Source organism: Taeniopygia guttata, chromosome 37, assembly GCF_048771995.1.
Source record: "Taeniopygia guttata chromosome 37, bTaeGut7.mat, whole genome shotgun sequence".
NCBI lineage: Eukaryota > Metazoa > Chordata > Aves > Passeriformes > Estrildidae > Taeniopygia > Taeniopygia guttata.
The window spans coordinates 1,913,257-1,937,666 of record NC_133062.1 but is presented as its reverse complement, the minus strand read 5'-3'; the positions used below and the strand labels follow the sequence as shown (position 1 = coordinate 1,937,666).

The following is a 24,410-nucleotide window of genomic DNA, read 5'->3' as shown; positions in this document are numbered from 1 at the left end:
AGGCCACCGCGGTGGTGAAGAACCCATGCAGCTTCCCCATTGAGTTTTACTCCTTGGATTTTGACGAGCAGTACCTTGAGGAGGAGAAGGTGAGAAGGCAGGTCTGGTCCCCATGTACGTACTGCCCAAGCTTCTCAGCACTCCAGCATTGCCGGGCTTGTGCCAGGAGATGGAGGCAATCCCCAGGGCAAGGCCAGCTCTGCTGACATGCTGTGGGAGGAATTAAATAGTTTGTGTTGTTGGGAGGAAGGGAGGAGACAGAAATCGGGTTTGTTGAGTATGTGAGATAAAAGGCAAGAAAAGGACTCTTGCTATGGTTTCTCTTCCCTACACACACAGATCCTGCGGATGGCACTGGGCTCTGAGAACCAAAAGAGCTTTTTAATGCCTCCACGCGCCGTGGGTGGGACGCTGCTCCCAAAGGTGCTGGAGGACTATGGAGCACAGAAGAGGCTGAAGGCTCAGCAGGCAGAACTCAAGACCATGGCAAAGGCCAAGGTCAGGGCTGAGGCTGAGGCTGAGGACAAGGGCAAGGCAGCACCAGGTCAGAAAAACAGTGAGGGTGTGGCAGTGTCTGTTTTGACTGTGGTCACAGCTGGGAGTCCATTCCGTACACCCTGAACTCTCACCTTGCTCTCCAGGGCAAGCCCATGCTTTTAGCAACTGCCTGTTCTCCAGCTTGGTGGAGAAAGTCTTGGGTGAAGGGCTGTGGTATCCCAACCCTGAGTGTAGCCAAAGCAAGCCCCTATCTGCCTGCCAGACTGGGGGAATAATCAGGATATTCCCTTGTGTCCCTTAGCCATAAAGACTAGGATTGGATGAGTTCTTCAGCCAGGTCTAATATCACTGGCTCTTTTATATTTGCACCTTCCTAGCAACAAAAGAAGAAGCTCGTGTTGCTTTCACCAAGTCTCCTTTCCCAGGGTCTGAGGAGATGTGGAGGAGGATGAGGATCACAGGTGGGCAGGAGGCTGACTTTTCCCCCTGGTTTTGCACTGCAGGATATCACAGGGTTGTCACGAGCTATTCTGAGCCCATGGTGAAAGCGACTGGCAATCCTGTCTCTCGGGCTGACCTGTGCCACCTGCGCATGGCTCAGAAGACCAATAAGCCCCAGGAGAAGGTGGAGAAGAAGCCTGAACAAAACCGTGGAGGCCCAAGGAGTCGTCAGTCATTTCAGCTGGAGGCGCAAAGTGAAATTGCAGAAGGGGCAGTCAGAGACTGCCGTGACGGGGCGCTGTGCCTGGACATGCAGGTCACAGATCCGAGGGCCATGATGGGGGAGATCCCGAGGGAGGACCAGGTAAAACCCTGCAAGGCTCAGATCTTGAGCTTGCCGTGGTCGTGGGCCCTGGAGCATTGTGTCCCCACAGGTGATAATGGCACAGAGCCTTGTCCAGGCCCCTGATGATGTTCCACAATGACATCTGTGTGGATGGGGAGGTTATCACCATCCCTCAGAGGGGCAGGAAGTGGCAGTGCTCTGTGTACAAGTGTCCTGTCTGTTCAGAGTTTCCCAGCCTGGAAATCATTATGAACAGGACAGGGCAGCTCATGGTCATTGTTTTCATCAGCTGAGGCACTCCGGAGAGGGTTGTCGCTGTTGAGGCAGGACGAGAATGAGAGAACTCCAGAAGGCTGGAGTTAGAGGATGTGAACTCTAACAGCACAACTCAACTGATTCATTTCAAATACATCACTCTCTATGGAGAGCATCGTGCAGACTAATTTCAGTGGTCTTAAAGTAAAAAATCTCACACCATTGGTGTGCAGTGAATGATGCACAGTGGCAGACCATATCTATAAACAATGTGAACAACAAGAGAGACAGAGGATTATTTACATTCCTTTGCAACTCTTTCCCAGGCTCTAGCCTGGCAGAAACCTCTCTTTTTCTCTCTGACTAAACTGAGAATACCCATAGAGGTTTCTCTCCTGGTCCTGCTTGTAGCTGTTGCCTCTGCTCTGGAGCCCGCTCACCCCAGCGGGCACAACAAAGCACTTCTATTCATATAAATCAAAAACCCCACTGCCTAAAGCTCAGTGCCTTTAAAGGAGTTGTGAGGATCAAGGTGACACAAGTACAAGCAGGATTTCCTCTTCTGTTTTAGATGCTGGAACATCTGGGGCTGCATCCCGACGGGCCTCCCCTTCCCCCTGCTGCTCTGCTCTCCATAGTGGAGTACCCAGAGGAGCGGCTGGGCCCTGCAGGGCGTGTGGAGCCCTTCACCCTCCTGGCACCGCAAGAGGTAAAAAATCACCTAAACCATCAACCTCCTTTGAGGAGAGGGTCCTGAGTGAGAAGGGTTGTCCTAGGTGGGGGTTTTTTTTGGTGTTTTTTTTTTGGTTTGTTTTTTTGGTTGGGTTTTTTGTTTGGTTTTTTTTTTGTTGAGGTTGGGATTGAAGGTATTTGAGATGGTATTTTATGTTTGTATTTAGGTGTTTATTATTTTTAGGTATTATTAGTTTTTATTAGCAAAACAGTTTCATGGCTGTGAGTTTTGTAGTTTTTTATTGGTAAGGTATAAAATGTTTAACTATTTTTTGTTATGAGGATTTTTAAAATTAAATTATTTAACTAAGAAATGATACTTAGGTTATTATATTTTAACTTAATAACTGATTTTTCAAAGCCTGTAATGTGGACTTTTTTTCTAAGTACATTATTTAACTTTATGAAGAAGAAGGAAAAAGAAGGTGAAGAATTTGCTTTTGCTTTAAAGCTTTTATCTTGCTTCATATTTATTTCTATATTCTAAAACCTTAAACCCTAAGTTTTTTACTTTGTGACATTACACACTTCTAACTAACTACACACTCATAATTTCAGTGTTATTAATTAATTCTGGAAGTCTTCTCTACAGCCTCAGGTCAAATGCAGTGCTCTTTTGTAAGTCTGTGCCTTCTAGCACAGAAAGTTTAAAATTCTCGGTATCTAGGATTCCAACAGTCCTAGGCAAAAGAAACACCAATAAGGAAGACCAAGTCCATGGGCAGGTGGACTTATTTATTTATTCTCTCTTCTGCTGGTGAAGAAAGCCCCATTTTGCTCTCCAGGATGGGGATGCCTCAGGGCTCACCTCTCTCTCCCTTTTCTCTCTCCCCTTAGGCCGAGGCCCCAGATATGAGGGGCGGTTCTGCCGAGGGCCAACCAAAGATGGGTGAAGCGGCCAGCAGAGACAGCTCTGCAAAGGAGAGCCAGGTGTCCACACAGAGAACAGAAAGTCCCCAGGATTCCCCCACAACAAGCAGCAAAAGCACGATGGAAAGTGCCTCAATGCCCACAGAATTCCTCAGGTGAGCCACACAGGAGGAGGTGATGCCTCTGCTTCTTGGTCCTCTTGCCAAACAAGGTCCATCGACCCCAGCTCCACGGCGACCCTGTGCCAGTGCCTCCACGGGATGGCGAGTGCACCCTCCTTGTTTTGTTTGCTTCTCAGCAACGTCTGAAGCCTCCTCTTTAATTGCCAGGCTGAAACGGTACCGGTGGGTAGTGCCTGCCCACGGTGAGGTGGAACTGAAGGTTCACTTCTCACCCAAAAAGCCAGGGAAGTTTGAGCAGACGCTGAGGTTTGAGCTCGTGCAGACAAAGCGCCCGTACGAGCTGCCCTGCCGTGGCACCGGCCTGTACCCCAGCATCAGCCAGGACCCACGGTAAGGCTGGCCCCTGGCAGCCCCCACACCACTGCTGCCCCTGAACCACAGCCAGGGCTGACCCCTGGGGCTTCTGCCTGGGCAGATCGTGCTGCCTCAGGTCACCCAGCACCTCCTCCTGTGCTGGAGCTGGCAAGGCAGATGGTGCCTCAGCCTCCAGGAGGGGTTTTGGCGTTCTGACGACATTTCCTACTCGGAGCATCTCACAGCTCTTCCTTCCCTGCCTTCTCTGCCCAGGGTGGTGTTTCCACAGTGGAGGAAAACCATGAAGGAAGATGAAATAATCTTCAAGGAGTATGTTGAAAGCACAGAGCGATTCCACTTTGGGCCGCTGATGTGTGGGAAATCAAGAGAGTGGTACGTGCTCCCTGCTGGGCCCTGTACTTTTGTGACATGCCTAGGGAGACAGGCTGTTCTGGTGGCACAGCCCAGGGCAGTCCCCGGCAGAGTCCTGGGAGACACATGGGTTTGAGGGACCACAGATGTGTGAACGTGAGCAGAAAAGAGGCAAATGAGCCTTGGAGGAGCTGCTCTGCCTGCCCAGTGGGTGCCTTGGTGGCCCCCTTGCTGCTGCCGGTCCAAAGGTGACTCGGGGGCAACTTCTGTCCCCCTCCACATTTCAGCTTCACCCTTTAGGAAATGAACTTTATGGTGGTTTGTGAAGTGCTTTGAGCTCTGCAGGTAGCCTGATTGAGCAATTATTCTGTAGATGGTTTTGTAAACCTTTCATTAACCTCTAATCATTAATAAGATTTTATTATTGACCTGCCAATGGGTGTTGGGGGTAACGTACAGCAGGAATTACATTTCCCTGTAATGACAATGCATCCTCACTGTTGGGTAAAGTCTGCCTAAACACTTTGTCATTTAAGCTATTGTGTATTTCTACTTTTACTGTCACTTCTTTTTAATGACATTTAGTATTAAGTTCTGGCTTCCATGGGAGCTCTGGAGGGCAAGGGCTATTTTGACAACCCAAGTAAATGAAATCAAAATACTTTAAAAAACAGACAATCTTTAGCCAGACTGATAGATGGTCTGGGATTTCTGTTTGCCTCTTTAACCCTTTTAATCCAAAGTAATTTCCACACCTGAGAGAAGGATCATTTGTTATCTTTTTGCATTGCTCTTGGGAATTGATGCTTTATGCTTCTTTCTCAGACTTTGCGCTAACCCATAAAATCCAAAGCAGTTTCATGACCTTTATGAAAGAAATTAGCTAAACTATTTTTTCAAAAGCCTTTCCTTATACCCTGCAGGGAAGGCCCCCCAAGAAAGAAGGGGAAAGAACCCATGTGCCTGGTGTAGTGTTATTTTCCTAGGCACCTTTGAATTTACATTGTGTTAAAAATTCTTGCAGTGGCCTGAGCATCATCAGGCTTCTGGGCTGGGGAAGGCATCAGAGTAAGGCAAGGACGAGCACACGGCCATGCCCCTGACTGGGATCCATTTCTCACTTTTGTTTGTTAGAGCAGGGTCTTGCAGCATCACTTCCTCGGGTGCACACGGTGCTCTCCTTGTGTGTGGCAAAGGCAACAGTCTGCTCTGCAGCCTTTTCCCCTTTTGTGGACAGGTACAAGGCCCAGAACTGTCCTGGCAACGCGGAGAATATAACCATCCTCAACAGCTCCCCCATGGATGTAGAGGTCCAGTTCTCCTTTGAGAATGCTGGGGAAGCAGAGACGTTCCTTTTGGACCCTCCCAGCATGGCGCTGAAACCAAAGCAGAAGCAGGTAGGAGAGGGGCAGGCAGAGCAGGGACGCAGAAGTGCCCAGGGGCTGCTCCTCCTGCTCTCACACAGAGCTCTTTCTGTTTCTTCCTGTGGGGCCGTGTCCAGGAGCTGACCATTTGGGCATACCCCACTTCCCCTGGCTTCCTGCAAGACAAACTCATCTGCAGCGTTGGGAAGAACCCGGAGCCAGTGGTCTTCAGCCTGTGCTGCCTTGGGGTGCGCATGAAGCTGGAGGTCAGCCCCCTGGAGCTGTCTTTTAACAAGCAGTTTCTGCACAGGTCAGTCATCCCACAAGCACTCCAAGTCTTGTGACAAAGAGAAAACGTTTGACTCTGGTTTCCAGGGCATGGATGGAGCTGCTCCAAGTTGCATTCAGTGGCCAGGCTGGTGTGGCCATCCAGCAGCTGATGCCAAGTGCCTTCCTGTCTCTGCAGCACTGACAGCAGGACCTTGGTCCTGAGAAACGACACCCTGCTGCCCGTGGCCTGGCAGCTCAGTGGGCTGGATGACCTTGCTGAGAACTTCTCCTTGTCACAAGATAACGGCGCCATTGATCCCCGCTCAGAGTTTGAAGTGACAGCGCATTTCAGGGCCTGGCAGATGGGCAGCATTGAGAAGACTCTCCAGCTAGAGGTGAGAGGGGCTGTGTGCTGCTGGGGGCAGGGGCAGGAAGAGCTGCACCTGACAGACACAAGGGTGCTGTGACCCCAACTTCTGCCTCTACACAGCGTTTGCCAGAACGTGCAGTGCATCCACGTCCCCCCAGATAACCAGACACTGCACCCTGAGCCTGTACCACAACCTTGTCCCTGTGGGTGCTTGGAGGTTGTTGTTTGCTTGTACAGACTGCAGCGTGGGCTCTACATTGGACTTTGTCTGAAGCTCTTCCACAGTGCAACAACTCTCCCCCTGGGATTTTGTTCCCCATGGTTTTGGTGTGCATTTCAGAGAAGGTGCTAAGCAATTGGAGAGGGTTGTCAATGCCACCTGCTCTAAGACACCTCACACTTCTTGTGGTTGTTCTTACATCTCTGTGCCTCTCCAAGAGAGCATTCCCTGCTGAAGAGTGCAGAGTTGGGCTGATAGGGTGTTTTACTGTGGCAGAATCCCACTGGGGCAGCCCATGAGATGAACAGGTTAGCAAAGTTCGGGCGTCCTCCAACGCTTGTGAAGCCAGGGAGGCCACAGGGGAAGCAGCCAGCAGAGACAAGGACTTACAAGCTGTCTACCAAAAGAACAATCTGAGCAGTGTTTGTTCCTTGCTGCCTCAGGTTTCAGATCCAGAAAACATCCTGGGGATTGTTCAGGCCGAAAACATCAAAATCTCCGCAGAGGTCGATAACATTTCTCTGAGCTTTGACATGCCTGAAGGTCAGTGGATGCCTCCTAAACAAAGCAGTGCAGGTGCACTGCATTACCTTTGGGTGACCAAAGCACTGGGATGGGATGGGATGGGATGGGATGGGATGGGATGGGATGGGATGGGATGGGATGGGATGGGATGGGATGGGATGGGATGGGATGGGATGGGATGGGATGGGATGGGATGGGATGGGATGGGATGGGATGGGATGCAAGGATGGCGTGGATGCATAAAGCATATACCCTGCAAGCTGTGTGGAATAAAGCATCGTCAGGGCACTGACAGCCTTAAGTCTCTTTCCTCTGACCTTTGAAGTGTGCAGCTTCATGAGCAGATTGGATCTGGGGGCTCTGAAACAGCAGTGACGTGAACAGGCAGTTGGCAAGCCCCATAGGCTCAGCACAGCATGTGAAGTAATTGGATTTGTGCTTGGAAGTGAGGAAATGGGAGCTGAGCTCCTTAGCTACTAAGCCTGCAGATATTTTGAGTGAGAAGAGAAAGGGCAGACAAGTAGCTGGAAAACACCTTCAAGAATGGAAACTTACTGAACAGGGTTTTGTGCCAAGACCTCCATGTAGCTTGTGACCTGGTGTATTCTGCAGCAGCTCACAAATACCGTGTTTGACCTCGCTCTGTGGGTTTTCCGCAGGTCCAGGTGGAAGTTTGGAATTTGGAACCATTAATGTCCTCGATAATGCGAAGCACGTCCTGACTCTACAGAACAAAGGGGCATACAACATTGAGTACAGGTAAGCCCAGCTGCCTGGTAGTGAGCATTTCCTCGGATTCCCAGGCCTGAATTCTCCCTCTGTCAATGGCTAGAACCTGTTTCCATGCTGGCTACCTTGTGGTAAGTACAAACCCTGGGCTCTCTAATATCAGTTATTTCACCAGAGAATCCAGCCACAAACCAACAGTTCTTCACAGCTCAGCTGGAGCCCAAAGGAGAGCCCCAAAATTTCAGCCACTGAAATGCTGAGATTCATTGCCTTTCTTTGATGGTCACCTCCTTTCTCTTTCTGAGACTCTGTAAAGAAATGAATGAAAACTGTCAGTGTTGAGCTTTCTTGCAGTAACCTCATGATTGTCTGCACTCTCTGTCAAGATCCAGGATTCCCTGAGCAGAGCTTTTCTTTTTTTCTGGTCCTATGCAAAGTCCAGGCTGTGCTGGTGGCACCAATACTTTTAGCTGCAGAGATCTCCATCCCTTCCCTTTCTCCCCAGTTTCATGCTGGGCGGTGCAGGTCCCAGGATGCGAGACGTGGCCTCCCACTTCACTGTTGAGCCTAAGTCGGGCATGCTGACTGCCTCCCAGCCTGGCGTGGATGTTGAGATGCTCTTCCACCCCACAAGAGAAATTCTCCTCAAGGACAAACCCATCCTGTACTGTCAGGTGAGCTGCCTGGGCCAGGCTGCGTTATCACATGGTGTTTTGGGAGTGTAAACAGGATAGGTGCCCGTGAGTTTGTGGGCCCCAAGTTGGTCAACTCCCTGAGGGCTCCCCTGGCAGGGGAGACCCTTCTGGAACAGTTCTGTGTCAGGAATGAGAGACACATTGGACTTCTTTGGTCTTCAGGTTCTTGTTTTATTGTTATCTTACCAAAACTTCAGCACACTGTCTGTGCCCAGACCTTGCATGCATGAAAACAGCACAAAAATGGCCAACAACCTCGTGCTGCAAGGTTTTTTTAAGTCTAATCAAAAACTAAACTACCCAATTGAGAAGTTACATTTTTTCCCTTTCTAACCCAATAACTGACCCCTAACGACCCGCAATGCAGATTTTTCTACCTAATTACAAGATACCACCTAAAGCCAAGAAGAAAGAGGAAGAAGAAGAAAGAAGAAAGGAACTCAAGACAACACCCTATATCCTTCATCTTGAACCCATCTATAGCATACTAAAAATGCTAAAACCTAAATTTCTCCCCTATGTGACATACTAAAGTACTCTCTACAATCTGTTTCACACTTTTGTGGTCTCTAGTTTACCTTGAGGCTTTGGAAGTTTTCTCCATGAATGAGGGTCAAAGTCAGTGTTTTCCTGGGAGTCAGAGCACTCCAGAGCAGACAGGGGGATATTCCCTGGGTTCCCACAGGTGTCTAATGGAAGGAGGGCTTTGACTGAAGAATCCTCTCTCCTACATACACAAACAGTCTTTCAAAACCATTTGGGAGGCTTCCTAAGTGGAGCTGAGAATTCCTAAGTGGACTCTGGAGGAGGTGCCTAAAATGGGAGGGGTAAACTGGAGGCCTGGGGTGGAGGCTGGGGGCTGGGGTGGAGGCTGGCCTCTTTGCTTTGGTCACCTCCCTTCCTGTGGACGCAGGTGAGAGATGCCAGCTCCGGTGAAGGAAGCGAGCTTGTCGGCAACATCCCGTTGAGGGTGTCGGCGAAAGCCGAGTACAGCAAGTGCAGCGTTGAGCCTGCCTCACCCATCAACTTCGGAGCCATGGTCAAGGGCTCCAGGAAGACCCTGACGGTCGTGCTGGACAACAAAGGCACACTCAACTTCAAATTCTGCATCCGCCAAGCACCCGAGGAGGCATCAGCCTTGGAAAGCAAAAGGTAGGAGAAGCCCTGCACCACCCTTCCTGTGTGAGGAGGCAGCGCCCCACAGCTGGTGAGGGGCAGGCAGCCAGGAGACCTGGGCTATTGTCCATCTGCATCCCTGGTCTGGGGAGAGGGAGCAAAAAAGCACCTCGGTACCCCACGTGTAGTGTGAAGCTGGTGATAGAGCTGCTCTGTCCGGCACTGGGAGCTGCAGGTTGCTCTCTGGGAGCCATCAGGAGGAAGGCTTTCCTCTCTGAGGAGGAAGGCCAGCCTCAGCCTCAGAGGAAGGCAGGGGAGCTCAGCATGACAGATACCTCTGCTTTCTCCTCTCAGTTTACAGCAAGGGGAATCTGCAAAGTGCTCACTGAGAAGGAAATCAAGTTCCTCGACACAGGTGGGTGACTCCTGCTCCCCAGCAGTGCTGCTGCAGGGGATGTGAGAAGATGCTGCTGTGCCCGGGCTGGGGGCTCATCGCCACAGGGTGGGACATGGTCTGCAGGATGGAGTCCAGTGTCTGCTCAGTCCCCCTGGCAGTCCTGTACTCTGCCTCTGACCTGGAGCGGTGGGGTCAACAGAGGGGAGCAGGTCCTGTGTTTGCTAGCTGTGAGGCAGCGTAGGTCTGTGCACACCACAGAAGCAAAAACATCCCCCACTGAACTCCCGGTCCACAGAGCTCAGACAACATTGCTTTTTCTTCTTCCCAGTTCCCTCCCATCATTTCTCACAGCTATTTCTGCTCTCTGCTATTTCTGTTACCTCTGGAGGATCACAGCTACTACCTTTAGTCTTCACACTCAAACTCCTTTCTCTCTGCCACTTGGGACAGGCTTGCAGCTCCTCTTGGCTTGTTGCTCTCAGCTTGGGGCTGCCTTTGGGCCATGGAGTTATCCTTCCCTGCCCTGGGACTGGGTGCTTGGGCCCAGCTGGAGGCCAAGGCAGGACATATTCCTTGCTGGGGTGCTCAAGGCACAGCCATTAGCCATCAGCCTCTCCTGGAACTTTTCCTGCAGAGTCGCCTCAGTGTTGGCATGTTCACGGTGTCCCCCTGCTCCGGTTCCATCGGTCCCGGGGGCCAGCAGAAGATCTCAGTGGAATGCCTTGCCAGGCAGGAGGGGACGTGTGAGAAGCAGCTCTACTTTGACATCATGGGCAGAGACCCCAAGGACAATCCCCTCGGCATTCCCTTTACCCTGATTGCCAAGTCCTGCCTCCCAGGTACCTACTGCCCACAGTGCCCTTGGTCACACCTGCTGCTGATCAGCACCTGAACTTGCTGCTTGGACAGAGAGCCATGCTAGGCCTGGGTTCCCTCCAAAAAATCCTCAGAGGTTCCAGCCCTCTTTGAGTCCACCAGTGGACTCATCCCTCCCAGCTGAGAGGGATGCATGGAAGGATAAAAGGAAAGCAATGCTCTCTAAGGCTGAGTTTGACTGAGCTCCATCCTCAGCCAGCTCCCCCACCCAAGGCTGGGTTTAGCAGTCACCCGGGCAGAAAGGGCTTATCAAGCCTTCTGAGAGGCCAGCAGGGCCCAGATAAACACATCAGGGAGGCTTCTCCGTGCTCATCCCTCTGGTGTGTCCACAGCACTTGTTGAGGATGTCACATCAATCTTTGAGGACTACCCGATCTGCAGCAGCAGTGACCTCGTCCAGAAGATGCAGTCGGTGAAAGGCGCCGGCCTGTTCGTCACAGATGAGAACAGATTCATCTTCAGCAATATTCAGGTTGGGCGAGAGGCTGAAGCTCATTTCAGTATCTACAACGCACGCCATCTGCCATGTGACGTGGTCCTCTCCATCAAACCGCTGTCTGGAGAGGTAAGAACAGGAGGCCAAGGTGGAACAGAAGGCCAAGGAGGTGGTTGCCCTCTAAGGGCCATTTGAGAGCCTGTTTTGTTCTCCAGGTGCATTGATCCTGTGGCCCAGACAAGGCTAGCTCAGTGCAGGTCAAAGTGCAGGGGAGGGCAGCAGAACCAGGGAGCAGTTGTGTGGAATTCTGCATGTCTTGGTTTTGGCTCACACCTCTGGGTCTTCGGTGGGAGAAGTGAATCCTTCTGAACCTCTCTGGGAAGCACACACAGAGAGGGGATGTTATGACCTGACATGCCAGGGCTCAAAGAAGAGCATTTTCTCAGTTATGAATTGACATGCCAGAACTCCAAGCAGAGCATTTTCTCAGGCTCCCTGGCTTTTCCTTTTCCTTGAAGGCCAGTTCTAGGTCATTTGCAGGGTTTTCCATGCAATGCCCACCTCCCAGATAGGCTGGGGCAGCTGCCAGCCCTCAAAACACACAGTGCTTCAGCACAAAGTCGGCATTCCCTGGGAGGGAGGGAGCCTGCCCAGGGAAGCAGGAAGGAAGACACAGTGTCTGGGACTGCTCTCATTAATGCATTTATGGATAAAACTGCGTCATGTTGAAAGGTGTTTCCTCCTAACACTGCTCTCTGGGTTCCCTCAAGGAAAAAAGCCCTATCGAAAACATTTTCAAGTTGTATCCAGTCAAGATGTCCATTGCCGGCTCATCCTATGCCATTGCTACGGTGACCTTCACCCCACCAGAGGAGCAGAACTACAACTGCACTTTCAAGGCTTCCCTTGTCATCCCAAAAGGGTAACTGACCCTGTGAAATACTGGGGGAGGCCTCACTGATAGCTGCCTCTCCCCAGGGAAGGCACAGACCTCTTGTTAGCGCTAATGCTGTCAGTAGCCTTAGGCAGAGTACTTGGCATGAGATGATCTGGGAGCCAATAGCCCTTAGAGCAGGAGAATGAGGCTGATGGTTTAGCCTGTGTGAGGAACTGTGAAGACAGGGAAATAGTACAGGTGGCCAATTGCAAGTTACTGAGATGTGCTGCAGCTGAGCTGGGGGTTTCCAAGGACAAAGGCTTAGATGAAGCAGTTTCTGTGCCAGCAAGTCAGCAGTCACGTTTTCTCTTTGTTTCTGTAAACTTAAGTGATCCTGTGTGACCCCCTGGCATTCATTAAGCTATTTTATGTGAGTGTTTGGAGCTGGTATGAAAGAGGAGCCCAGTTCCTCTGCCCTGGGACCTGTGAACTGGGGCTTTGACCTGCCCTTCCTCAACCCTTTAGTGGCTGAATTGGAGCAAGAGAAGTCTAATTTCTAATGAGCAATTGCTTTTTTACTGTTCTTGGAAAAGATCTTTACTGCTAGTGACAATCATTTCTATTTGCCTTCTTGCTTTTGTACTGCTTCCATGCTGTGCTTTTGCTCGTTGCATAAGTCTCATCTCACTGCAGCCAGGGGATTTGCCATATCTCATCTGGTGCCTTCTCATTTACCTGCTGTGCTGCATAATTCAATTAAGTGAAATTATTTTTAAGTGTTATTGTGGAAGGCTCTGGCTCTTTGGAGCAGATTCCTCTTGTGAATGGCCCTGAGTGGATTGGGAAGAGGCTGGTGGGGGGCTGTGTTGTGGGGTACAGGAGCACCAGGCAAGGAAAACACTGTGGGTGGCCCTTGTTGCTTTGCTTGCCCAGTGAGAAGTGGGCTAGTGCCAGCTGAAATTGTTTCTGTGCCTCTCCTGCAGCTCTGTGGGAATTGAACCCCAAATCCTGACCTTCACCATCAGCGGGAAGGGGCACGAGCCGCGGTTGACAGTCGTGTGCTCAAGTGCTCGCAGCGAGAGGGGAAACGCCGTGCTGCGCTTCAAGAGGCTCCAGCTGTGGGATTCAGAGGTGCTCCCTCTGGTCACCCGTAACGATGGCATCATACCTGTCAAGGTGAGGAGGACCTGCTCGAGGAATGGTCTGGTTTGGGAACAAGTGCTTGTGGCACAGGGGAAGGGTCACAAAGAACATGGCAAACCTGGAAAGAGGTGTCAGAAATTCTTTTTGAACAAGGACTGACGTCTGTTCTCCAAGAAGGGAGTTCTTGGAAATTTTCTGCCCAGTCTTTCTTCTTTAAGTTGATCACAAGAAAGGTGGTGGAGTATTTTCCCCTGTCTCTCCAGTCACCTTTTGTTCTCATGGGCATGTGTGATTTCCCAGTTCCATTAGATTGTATTTGATCCCAGTTTATTACATTTTAAGTAGACTTAGAGATGGTTTAAATACATTCTGCTCATTACTTTCTGCCCTGTTTGGTTCTGTGTCACTTCTATCCAGATGCCTCTGGATGCCCTTTTTTCCCTGGCTGGTTTGACTTAACTTTTGTGCTAAGTGCTGTTTGTAGTGGGAGAGGTGCTGGCCTCCCGTGTGGGACCAGCAGCACTGCAGTGTCAGTCCCTGTGCCATCCTGGACTCACAGTATCCTTGTGCTCTGGCTTCTCTTTTCTCAGTTTATGTTACTCCTGGAGGATGAGCATGGAATGTTCTTCTTGAAAGGCAGGACCTCCCCAGTCAAGGTATTCCACACTGGAGATGTGAAAAAGGAACTCGTTGGAATAGGTAAATCCATTAACCATGAAGTGCAATTGTGCACAGAGGGAAAACGTGTGCCCTGCTCTTGGTTCTCTGAGCAGCAGCCAGATGTTAGGCACAGTTTCTTTCCTTGGGCTCTCTGTCCCCCAAGCTTTTCTTGGGGGCTTTTTGCAGGGTCTCCTCCTAGCAAGCTGTAGCAAGTTCTGTTCTTCTAGACGTGGTGGGTTGAGTTGTGGGGGACTGCCACTACCTCAGGGGACCCTCTGAGGTATTTGCTGCACGTGGGAAGGTACCAGCCTGAACAGACACAGCCCCTGAGCACACAGCCAGCCAGCAGAAGCCCAAAGCACTCTTTGGCTCAGCTTTCCATATGGCTGGAGCTGGCTGGAAGCAGATGGAATGAGGGCTGGGCATCAGCCTGAGGTTAAGCTGTGTCTGGAGGTGGCCGTCTTGTGAACAGAGGAAGAGGGTCTGGAACCACTCTGGAACCACAGGGGGTAGAACCTGTGCTTAGAAGGCAGCTGGTTTCAACCTCTTATTCCTCATGTATGCTATGGAAATATTTCCTCTGTACAGCTGTACCACCTAACTCTGATTTCCATTGCTGTGCAGCGAGCAAGATCCCAAAGAAGCCTTTCTTCCATCTGAGTCCCGGGAAATCAACTGAGTTTGATGTAATTTTCAAACCCACCCTGGCTCAACATCTGGAAGGGAAGATTCATGTGTTAGTGAAGGACAGCTACTCTAACGAGACCCTAATAGAGCTGGTGGGTGAAGGCCACAAGGAGGAATTCACCCTGCTTGGACTAGAGGATGACACACAGGAAAGGAATGTTAAGAGCAGTCTGAAGAAAGACATCACTGATGGTAAGAGAGGAGAGACTGCCAAGGTGGAGCAAGGAAGAGGAAAATATCTGATCATGTGTGTCCTCCCTCTAGCCAGGCCTGGGCTGTCTCCCACGGGACTTGGTGGCCTGTGGGCGTGGTAGCCATGCATGCAGAGCAGTGTGTGCTGTGCTGCACGTCACTGGCTCAGGGATGTGTCCCTGGAAGTGGTGAAACTGCCTGGGGAGCTCCCTCTCAGAGGGGGGAAGGCTTGGAGCAAGGAAGCATTGAACATGCAGGTGTCTGTGCACGTCAGGGGGCAGGTGGAGCTCCCTGCATGCTGAGATCCCTTGCTCTCCTCCTTAACAGCTGTCAGAGTGAATCACATCGAGTTTGGGGACTGTCCTGTCGGGAAGCGCTGCTACAGGACCTTCGCCGTCACCAACCGCAGCCTTAAGCAGTTCATGCGCTTTGAGTGGGAGGCAGATGCCCCATTCCTGTTCTCCCCCAAGGTGAGCGTGGACTGCTCTGCCTTTCCCCATTGCTCAGGCCCTGCCCTGGTGTTCCCAGGAGCTGGCAGGGAGTGCTCACATACCACTGATAGCCCATTCCAGTGCCACGTGGGAGATGCAGTCCCTGGCTTGGCTGGGCCAAGGCTGCCAGCCTTGCAGAAAAGGTTTCATGTTACGGGAGGTGGCACCTTCTGTTCATACTTTTGTCTATCAAACTTCACTAAATCCACTCTGAGGTGCAGATTCCCGGCACAGCTGCTCACCACGTCCGTCAGTCCCTTTTGCTGTCAGTCCTGCCCTTGGCAGTGCTTCCAGTTTGGTCTTGACTCCCTGATTCTCCCTAGGTGGGACACCTCCATCCTGGCTGTGCCAAGGACATCACAGTGATCTTGAAATCAGATGTCCCAGCCACCTTCAGGAGGCACCTTGTGAAATGTAAGATGACCAAGGTCAACTTTGAGCTGCCACAAAAGAAGGTTCCTGACTGGGATGACCAAATGTGCATTGTCATATGGAAGAATACCACCAGGAAAAACCCGGCAGCCGTCACGCGGCCTAAAATAAAGCAGGTAAGAAGCAAAATGGCAAGAAAAGCCAAGCCGGGTTTTACAAAAAGAACCACTAGAACACCATCACTGCTGGCTGAGCAGCTCCTGCTTCCTCTGGACATTGGACAGCCATGAGGTTCACCAGCAGCTCATTTGAACGGAGAGGTGGAGGCACAGTGACCGGATACACACACAGGAGAGGAGGAAGCCTTTTGATAAGAGACCTTCAGCCACACCCAAAGCCTCAGTCTGGGCCACAAACACAAGTGTTGCAGCCCATGTAGAATGGAAGGCAATGTTTTACGATTTTATCCCATTTTACGGTGTTAGAAATCTCTTCAGCTGATTGGTGCCCTTTTACCAACAAGGAATTTAGTCTGCTGCACTCTGTCTCTTCTTTTGAAGTGGAGAGAAATACACTTCTCCTGCATGTGCTGGTGAACTCCAAGTTTTGTCTGCATGAGAATTTAGTTGTGGTCTCTGTATTTGGTGTGGGATATCTCATCATGGTGTAGCCCAGGCACTGCATGACTCTACGAAGGAGTCTGGAGAAGGATCATCTCCAAAGAGTCTTACTTTCATTGTCATTATTGCCAAACACACTCATCTTGGGTGGAGGTTCTTTCCGAGTTTCTGGACCATTTTAAGGCCTCTAAACCATCCTCTTTTCTATCAGAATATCTGCAGTTGGAGATTTTCCTAGTGAGATCTTTCACATCCCAAAATGCCCATCCCCAGCTCCAAGCAGTTGCTCCAGACAGGAGACCTGGAGGGCACTTTCTTCTAAGACAAGAAGAAAAAGGTGCTTTCTAGAACTCTTCACTCTTGGGGTTCTCCATCCACAGAGCTCCAGCAGGGGAACTTAACCCTAGTTTGGAGACCTGCTGGATTTATAGGAACGAGGAAAAAAGCCAGGCCCTCTGCAAGATTGAAGTACAGGGACTGGAATGCAGCTGTAGTCTCTCTGGGTGTATTAACAGCTGTGGTAGTGACCGCTTGGATCAGTGGGCAGAAACAAGTACTGTAGCAAAGCAGTCCCAGTTTTGTCATTTTTCCAGGGCAGTAAAAGTGAATGGTCCTTTCTAGTGATCTTGGAGGCCAGAAGATTCCCTTCTCAGCCTGACTTTCTGGGCTCTGCTCAGTGATTCTTCCCTCCTCTGTTTGCAGGTGGTCGAGACAGCCCCGGAACCAGCTCACACTGTGGTGGAGGAGAGCAGCCAGGAGTTGGAGGTGTACCTCAGTGCTGTGGTTGCCTACACCCAGTTCAAGCTGAGCACGACCATGATTCAGTTCAAGAGTACCTTGCCCTTCCAGACAGGGACAGCCACGTGAGTGCTGGAGGCTCTGTGAGCAGGAGCTGCCTTTGCCCAAGGCTGAGCCAGAACTGCTTCCCAGAACTCTACCTCACCCAAACCAGCACAGGCCCTTTTACGTGCACGCAAAGCCAAGCAGGAGGTGGTGCTCAGGAGAGGCTCAATGCTGCCATACCTTTCTGCTGAGAACAGCCATGGGTTTGCTTTCACTGTATGTCACCTGTCCTCATCTGCTCCAGAATAAGTTTGCAGTCAAACCAAGACCTAAAGTCCAGAATAAACCCCTTAGCTTCAATGTCCTGGGCACCATGTTGGCCCTTTTCTCTTAAACTTCCAGACTTTGAAATCTTTTCTTGGGCCACCCAGGACAGCAGTCTGAGCATGGCTGGGTTGCCTGGGGAAGATGCTCCTCAGGAGAAAGTGGTATCAGGAGTCCATCAGACAATATTACTGTACTATTTGCTTTATACTTCTTGGACATTTTTTTATTCCTCCTTCTTGCTTTTTAGTTTCACACTGCAAAACACAGGCGAGGTAGCTCTGGAATACTCCTGGGAGAAACCTGCAGGGAGTGAACCAGTGAAGAAGCTGAAGAAGCCATACTCAACCACTCTGATGCGTAAGAGCATTTCACTTGGTAGCTGAGGGCCCGGGGAGAAGACCCTGCCACTTCAGTTCAAAACATGAATTGCTTTTTCATCCTTGTCCACGCATCCACTTTCATCAGCACCTTCCCAGCTGCAGCTGGAAGGTTTTCTCCTTGTCCCCCTCTGCCTTTCAGCCCCTTCTGTTCTTGCTGAGCCACTTCTGCTCTGCAAAGCAGCTGAGCCAGGCTCTGGGGAGAGCCACGTGCCGGGTCAGGACTAGGAAGGGGGACACCAGGTCATCTCTTTGAGAAGTCTGAGACCGGGAAAAACAGTGGTGTAACGAGTGAGCTGCCCTGCAGCCACTGTCTGTATGCAGTTCCCCACTCCAGGGCAAACGCAAAGTCACTGTCTGAAACCAACTTTCCTGCTTTGGCGCAGGAGTGTGTGCTCAGGCAGAGACCCTGCTCCCGACACTCTGTCTCCTGCTAGAATAAAGTACTTGACCAGAGATTCTCCAAGTGCATCCCAGCTCTCTTCCACCTACCTGCAGCAGGAGGCAGAGTTGCTGGGAACACAGGATTTTGTCTTTGGAAGGTATCCTCTTCCTCCCTGCAGGTCGGTTCCTCTCCTATGATACTGTAAAGCATCGCAGAAAGCTGCTGCGTCTTTTCTGGTCGGAGCAGGACCATCCATCGGAGACACATCCTAAAGTGCGGCAGCTGCGGCGGCCTGCTGAGCAACAGCAGGATTCTGAGCAGCAGCAGGAGCCAGATTCCAAGTGGCAGCAGGATTCTGAGCGGGAGCTGGATTCCGAGCAGGATTCTGAGCAGGAGCAGGATTCCGTGCAGGAGCTGGATTCCGTGCAGGAGCTGGATTTCGAGCAGCAGCAGTATTCTGAGCAGGAAGACCATGTCAGCACCTCCCTAGAAGTTTTCCCAGATGTTGTCCATGACCTGTTCTCAATCAACCCCTACTGTGGCATCATTGCTCCTGGCCAGAAGGAGACCTTTGACGTGCAGTTCTTCCCAGAGTGCCTGGGCAAGTTTAAGACCACCCTGCTGTGCAGGTGGGAAATATCTCCACGCTTGCCAACTCATGCTACTGATGGGTATCACTGAATCACAGGGTGGGACAGGGTGGGAAGGACCACGCTAGGTCATCTGGTGCCACTTCCCTGCTGAAGCGGGGTCATCCCAGACTACGTGGCACAGGGTTGTGTCCAGAGGACTCTGGAATAATTCCAGTGAGGGACACTCCACACCCTCTCTGCGCAACTTATCACCTCCACAGGAAAGAAGTTCTTCCTCAGATTCAGGTGGAATTGTCTTGTTCAGGTTCTGCCCGTTGCCTCTTGTCCTGTTGCTGGGCATCACCAAGCCCAGCCTGGTTCACCCCCCAACACCCTCCCTTCAGTCCCTCTGACTGGGATGGGGAGCCCCAGGGAGGCAGCAGAAACACCCACAGGAGCACAGAAAGATCCTCATCTTTCATCACCATCTTTCACCCCTTGGCAGGGAGGCACTGGGAAAAGACACTGTATGAAACAGTAAGCTTGTGGAGGGTTGCAAAATCTGCAACAAGAGATCCAGGGACCAGCCAGTCCCCAGCTCTGCTTCCTTTTGGGACAAGCAAGGCCTGCTTCTCCACATGGAACCCCATGTGCTGTAGTTGGTCCCCGGGCATTTAACTGGTCATGTTCCTGCCCTTGCATCTCTGCAGCCTCCATGCAGCTAGTGCAGCTGTTAAATCTGCTGCTCGCTGCTTGCACAGAGACAGGATGCAACACTGTGTGCCCTGCAAGGAGACAGAAAAGCAGCGGGCTGGGAATGTTCCTCTGGCTAATACCAATCCCTCTCTTCCTAGGATTCCTAACCTGCAGCCAGGTGAGAAGATGGGGCAGGTGACTTTGGAAGGCAGAGCCCAGGAGAAGGACAGTCTGGATAAACCATTAGAAGAGACAGAGTAAGGCCAGGGACCCAAGAAGGAGGTGCTCTAAAGACCAACACTTGAGTGACAACATTTGTGTCAGCTGGAGCGTGCGACAGGAGCTGGTGACATCCTACCTTCTGCTGCTGGTGGTCTCCCACCCTTCACCAGAGACCTCTGCAGCTACCCTCCCACGTTCCAGTGAGCACCTCCCTCTTACCTAAGTTGATTAACTAATTGTTGATTAGATTGATAAGTAATTGATAATTGTCCGTTAACTGTTAATAAACAATTGCTAATAAATTCTTAATTGTCAGCTTGTCTTGGTTTGAAAGACAGGTGTCTGCCAGACCTCTCTGGAATGGAGAATGAGATCCCCCTTCCCTACCAATTATTATAACTTTGAAATTAAGGGGCTTTCAGGCAAAGATGTGGGAAAAGGAGTGTCAGTTCTTTACCAGTATGTACAAGGCAAACAACCAACACCACCGGCAGCAAGGACAAACAGAACCAGAGACCCAAGCCCAGCCTTCCCTCGGCTGCAGGCACTTTCCCTTTGGTGTAGTTCCAGTCACAGCCGGGCAGGGAAGGGAGGCAAATAATGAATAAAGCAATTGCTAGAGAAACTTTAATTATTATTGAGGGGCTCAGAAAGGGACACAGCCCTCGAGGTGTGGCTTCACCAATGCCCAGCACAGAAGGACAATCGCTGCCCTGATCCTGATGGCTTCACTACTGCTGATACAGGCCCAGTGCTATTGGCCTTTTTGTCCACCTGGGCACACCTGGGCTCAGGTTCAGCTGTTGTCAGTCAGCTTCCCAGCCACTCTTTCCACAGCTGGGCGATGCAGAGGGTGAGTGTGGCCAAAGTGTACGAGCCAGCACTTGCCAGTGGCGTCAGCCCATGGATCCAGCCAGTCCAGGGCCCTCTGCAGCCTTCCTGCCCTCCAGCAGGTCCGCCTCTGACCCAGCTTCTCATCCAAAGAGGGACATTGAGGTGCTGGAGCAAGTCCAGAGAAGAGAAAGGAAGTTGATTAAGGGTCTAGAGAACAAGTCTGATGAGAAATGGCTGAGAGAACAGAGAGCTGGGGAGAGTTCAGTCTTGAGCAAAGGAGGCCCAGGGGGAACTGTCGCTATTGGACATGAAATGAGTACACAGAAGCTTGGTAAGTTCAAAAGAGAAAAAGAGCTAATTTAATTTCTGACTTTGCAATATATAGAATTCTAAAAGTGACAGCGGATTGGAGGATGAAATTACCACCTCTCTAACCACACTGGTCAAACCAACAGTCCACCAATTCTCCCACAAAGAAGAATGCAAAACAATCATTATTTACGTGAACAGTGTGTGAGAACTCCAGTAGAAATATGTAAGCATCAGAAGGCATAGAAAACTTTTAAAGGAGCTTTAAAGCTTTCAGAAGAACTATAAAGGAGAACTTCACACTTTTAAAAATCAGAGCAACAAAGAATGTCATCACTCTCTACACCAGCCTGACAGGTTGTACTTAGATGGGGACCGGGCTCTCCTCACAGTGACAGGACAAGAGGACACGGTCTTAAGCTGCGCCAGGGAGGTTAAGTTGCACATCAGGAGGAATTTCTTCACAGAAAGGATTGCTAAAGATTGGAAGGCCCTGCCCTGGGAGGTGGTGGAGCCACCTTCTCTGAGGGTGTTCAAGGACCAGCTGGACGTGACGCTCAGTGCTCTGGTCTGCTTGACAAGGTGGTGTTTGGTCCAAAGCTTGATGAAATTATCTCAGAGATCTCTTACAACCTAATTGATTCTGTGATTCTCTGCAATTAACACCTGGTAAAGACAGGGAATCCTTTCAAATTAAGTATGATAAACTGTAATGTTTTGTAAAAGGATTTCACAGGAGCTCACATATTACCCTGACCAATCAATAAGATAGACATAAATCCCTAAAATGGTTAACAGTTCTCTGGTCTTTTTATCCACAAAGCACACAGTATTCTACAGTTTTAGAGCTATAACGAATCTCTGAAATCATATTAAGCTGGAATCAAATAATAATTTAATTGCTAATAGCAAGAATCCCGTTAAATTATTTGAGCAGGAAGAGCAACTCCACTTGCCTTTGAAAATTTGTAATCAAGTTTCGGTCATCTCTGGGTAAAACATATCGGCAATTGAACCACCATTTTCTTTAATGGGCCCTAAATTGCACTGTGTTTTCTCAATCCTTGTGCATGTTTTCCTTAATTTTCTAGCTTGTGTGGGCAAGGCCAAAATACCCAAGATACAAATTCATTAAGAAGTCAGGAGGTTCTGGATTGTTCGTGCATAATCTGTGACCAAAGCCTCATGTCACTCACACAGTGCAGTCTCAACCTCAGCAAAAACATTTTCAGCTTAGAAAAGCACAGTTTTTATAATTAAATCTGTTACCTTTATATATTTAGTGTTTAATTCTATGATGACTTGCTCCTGCATGGTTTAAATGCAAGACACTCAAAATAAATGCCAAAAGAACTCGGTCAGGTGACTCCAGGCTCAAACCAGAGGTTTGAGTCAGGCTCTGGCCAGAATCTGCTTATTGGTTTTCATGTGACTCTCTCATTTGTTACGAGTTGAAAGTGAAGCTTTGTCTTGAATTAGTCCAATAAAACATTGTTCATCTGGAATAGAAAATACCATAATTCCAATCTTTTATGAAAGCTTTACAAATTACCTTGGGAAGAATAAATTTTAAAATCTTTTTATGTATGTCATTGGAAGAGAATTTTGTGTTCTCATGATTTATCCAAATAGTGGCAAATTTATTGAGATGAGAAAGAGAGGAGCAAGGAATCTGCCTGCCTATATGTTTCTCCTTGTTGTCTAAAGCAGCTGCATCACTGGAAAATGTGTTCTAGTGAGAATATTTATTTTCTCAATAGGAGACTATACTGCTTTATAGAGTTCTGGATCGAGCCAAGTGAGTTTTTAAAAATAAACTAAACTTTGAAATGTGTCAGCTTAGAGTCTAGCTTTGTTTTCAGCTGTTGCTGACGCAGGTTTTCTCTTTTAGTGTCTGACATACTGTTAAAAATAGGACCACACTCCGGTACTAAAGTAATTTCAGCATTTATTATAAGTTCTAAAGCATAAGGGGCCCGTGGGTAGAGCAGGAGAGTTCCCGTCGAGGATGCTGCAGAGCCAGCACCGGATCTTCTTCCTTTCTTGAGCAGGGATGTTCCCGATGTTCCAGGTTGAGCGGCACAGTCTCACCAACTCAGATTCCCCCTTTTTATACTGTTTTTTGTTCCTTTGGCTTGGTTTCTGTTGGGATCCTTCATTTCCATGAAGGTTAAGGCTCTGATTAGCCCTTACAGTTCTGTCCAGGCTGGCTCGTTTCTGCTTTGGGAGGATTGTGGATTACTTTAGGTGCAATCCAGTAACTTGAGTACCATATTTTTAATAACTACCCTTTTAATTTCCTCTACAATATAATAACCAAACTAACAGTACATGCTTAGCAATTATCAACTGTTTTACAGCAGTTGCTAACCTGTTTTTGACAGTAATCTTCTTTAGTAAATTGTAACTCCAACCTGCAACCTCTCTTGAGGCAGCGGAGTGGGATTCATTTCTCCCACGGGTTTACTTTTAAATGGTGGCAGACATCAGTAACCCAAAAATCTGGGCAAAATCCCCGGAGAGGCCTCTGATTTTATGGGGAAAAGCAGGAATTCCAACCCTAACACCTCAACTAAACCACAGCACCAAGAGCCACATTCAATCTTTTTTTAAAACACATCCACAGATGGTGACTCCACCACCTCCCCGGGCAAACCACTCCAGTACTTTATCACCCTTTCTGCAAAAAAACCTGTTTCCTAATATCCAATTAATATCTAATTAATATTAGTTACAATATTTAATAATAATTTCCAGGATTCCAGGCCAGTTTTTGAGTACTGATGTTTTTGTTCAATGATTAACCAGAGGGCAAATTCCCTTCTCTGAGAATTCAGATGAACAAAGGAAGAATGAGGATTAAAAGCTCTGGAGCTGTTTCTGTCTTGTTTTTGATTAATTTCTGGTTTATGCTCCTTCAAATAAAGGTAAAATCTCTCCAAACTGAACTAAAAACTAATTCAAGCAGGGAACGACAAAATTAATTCCAGGGAAATTACAGCCAACAATTCCATGACTAATTCCCCTTATAAAGGACCAAAATCCCAATTATAAATCAGATTTATGCATGAGCAGATTGTTTAATTCATTCAATTAAGGCAGATAATTTAATGTTAATTTAAAGAACTTAACATTAAATTATCATTAACAACTTCACTTGAAACCACCCACAAATAACAGGAATTTCCATCGAGGCAAAAAATAATTTCAACCTGGAATCATTCCCTGGGGAATATCAATAAAATCCCCCAGCTCAGTATTCTCCCAAAAATCCTCATCGTGGACATTTCTACTCCGGCCAGACTTACCTGAGCAGCCAGATCTGGAATATCCATGTGGAATTCCATGTGGATTAGTGAACTGAGGAATTTTTGTATTCCCCGGACATGGATCTTTTCCACATCTGTGAGGAAATAGACTCCAGGAACCCCTGCACTAAATCCTAGAAACGCTTTGAAAAGAGACTTTAAAACTTTCAAAATGGATTTTTAAAAAAAGATTTGAAAAGGGACTTTGACCACAAAAGACTTTTTTTTTCCCCCTCGGGTGCAACATTCCAGCTGATCTTAACAGCCTGGATCCGGAAATTCCAAAGGTTCCATTTGTGGCACACCTTGATCCAAAGGGCAGCAGGAAAAGGTTTGAAACCCTCAGCACCTGCGCAGGGCAGCTCCTTTTCCAGCCTGGTTTTCCCACAGTTCAGAAAACCTCGGGAACGGGAGGTGGAGAGCCCCAAATTGGGGGTGGATCACACCACCAGGGTGATTCGGAGTTAAAATTGGGAATGCATAGCACAGAGACCAGGTGGGAATCCATGGATATGGAAAAATTGTGGGATTAGAGCTTTAAAGTTCCAACATTTTCCAGGTTCGGTT

The 24,410-nt window shown here is 49.2% G+C and overlaps 2 protein-coding genes and 1 long non-coding RNA gene across 3 annotated transcripts; 2 read left to right on the top strand and 1 right to left on the bottom strand.

The window, feature by feature from the left end:
• Positions 1-343: 343 nt before the first annotated feature.
• On the top strand, positions 344-7,502 carry LOC140681546 (hydrocephalus-inducing protein homolog). The gene is made up of 11 exons (XM_072921459.1): positions 344-544; positions 1,002-1,303; positions 2,112-2,249; positions 3,110-3,297; positions 3,472-3,654; positions 3,892-4,011; positions 5,228-5,387; positions 5,492-5,664; positions 5,821-6,019; positions 6,658-6,757; positions 7,399-7,502. Exons 1-11 carry the CDS (start codon positions 349-351, stop codon positions 7,500-7,502), a joined length of 1,863 nt encoding a protein of 620 aa, XP_072777560.1. The 5' UTR covers positions 344-348.
• Positions 7,323-19,694, top strand: LOC140681545 (hydrocephalus-inducing protein homolog). Its single transcript, XM_072921458.1, has 16 exons — positions 7,323-7,498; positions 7,974-8,142; positions 9,077-9,315; positions 9,634-9,694; positions 10,311-10,515; positions 10,885-11,117; positions 11,759-11,910; positions 12,849-13,041; positions 13,599-13,707; positions 14,293-14,547; positions 14,875-15,017; positions 15,362-15,586; positions 16,733-16,893; positions 17,388-17,497; positions 18,081-18,531; positions 19,329-19,694. The coding sequence occupies exons 2-16, from the start codon at positions 7,978-7,980 to the stop codon at positions 19,429-19,431; spliced, it is 2,805 nt and encodes a 934-aa protein (XP_072777559.1). The 5' UTR covers positions 7,323-7,498; positions 7,974-7,977; the 3' UTR covers positions 19,432-19,694.
• Positions 19,695-22,466: 2,772 nt separating this feature from the next.
• On the bottom strand, positions 22,467-24,408 carry LOC140681585 (uncharacterized). Its single transcript, XR_012052633.1, has 2 exons — positions 23,844-24,408; positions 22,467-22,755 (listed from the first exon to the last, which is right to left on the bottom strand). It is a non-coding gene; the product is annotated as an uncharacterized lncRNA (long non-coding RNA).
• Positions 24,409-24,410: the final 2 nt, after the last annotated feature.

Excerpts from the sequence above, each read along its gene's own strand:
- LOC140681546 (XM_072921459.1), top strand. The coding sequence starts at position 349 with ATGGCACTGGGCTCTGAGAACCAAAAGAGCTTTTTAATGCCTCCACGC. Across the intron at positions 545-1,001 it reads CAAGGGCAAGGCAGCACCAG|GATATCACAGGGTTGTCACG; the intron begins GTCAGAAAAACA and ends TTTGCACTGCAG. Across the intron at positions 2,250-3,109 it reads CCCTCCTGGCACCGCAAGAG|GCCGAGGCCCCAGATATGAG; the intron begins GTAAAAAATCAC and ends CTCTCCCCTTAG.
- LOC140681545 (XM_072921458.1), top strand. The coding sequence starts at position 7,978 with ATGCTGGGCGGTGCAGGTCCCAGGATGCGAGACGTGGCCTCCCACTTC. Across the intron at positions 13,708-14,292 it reads AAAGGAACTCGTTGGAATAG|CGAGCAAGATCCCAAAGAAG; the intron begins GTAAATCCATTA and ends ATTGCTGTGCAG. Across the intron at positions 16,894-17,387 it reads TTCCAGACAGGGACAGCCAC|TTTCACACTGCAAAACACAG; the intron begins GTGAGTGCTGGA and ends CTTGCTTTTTAG.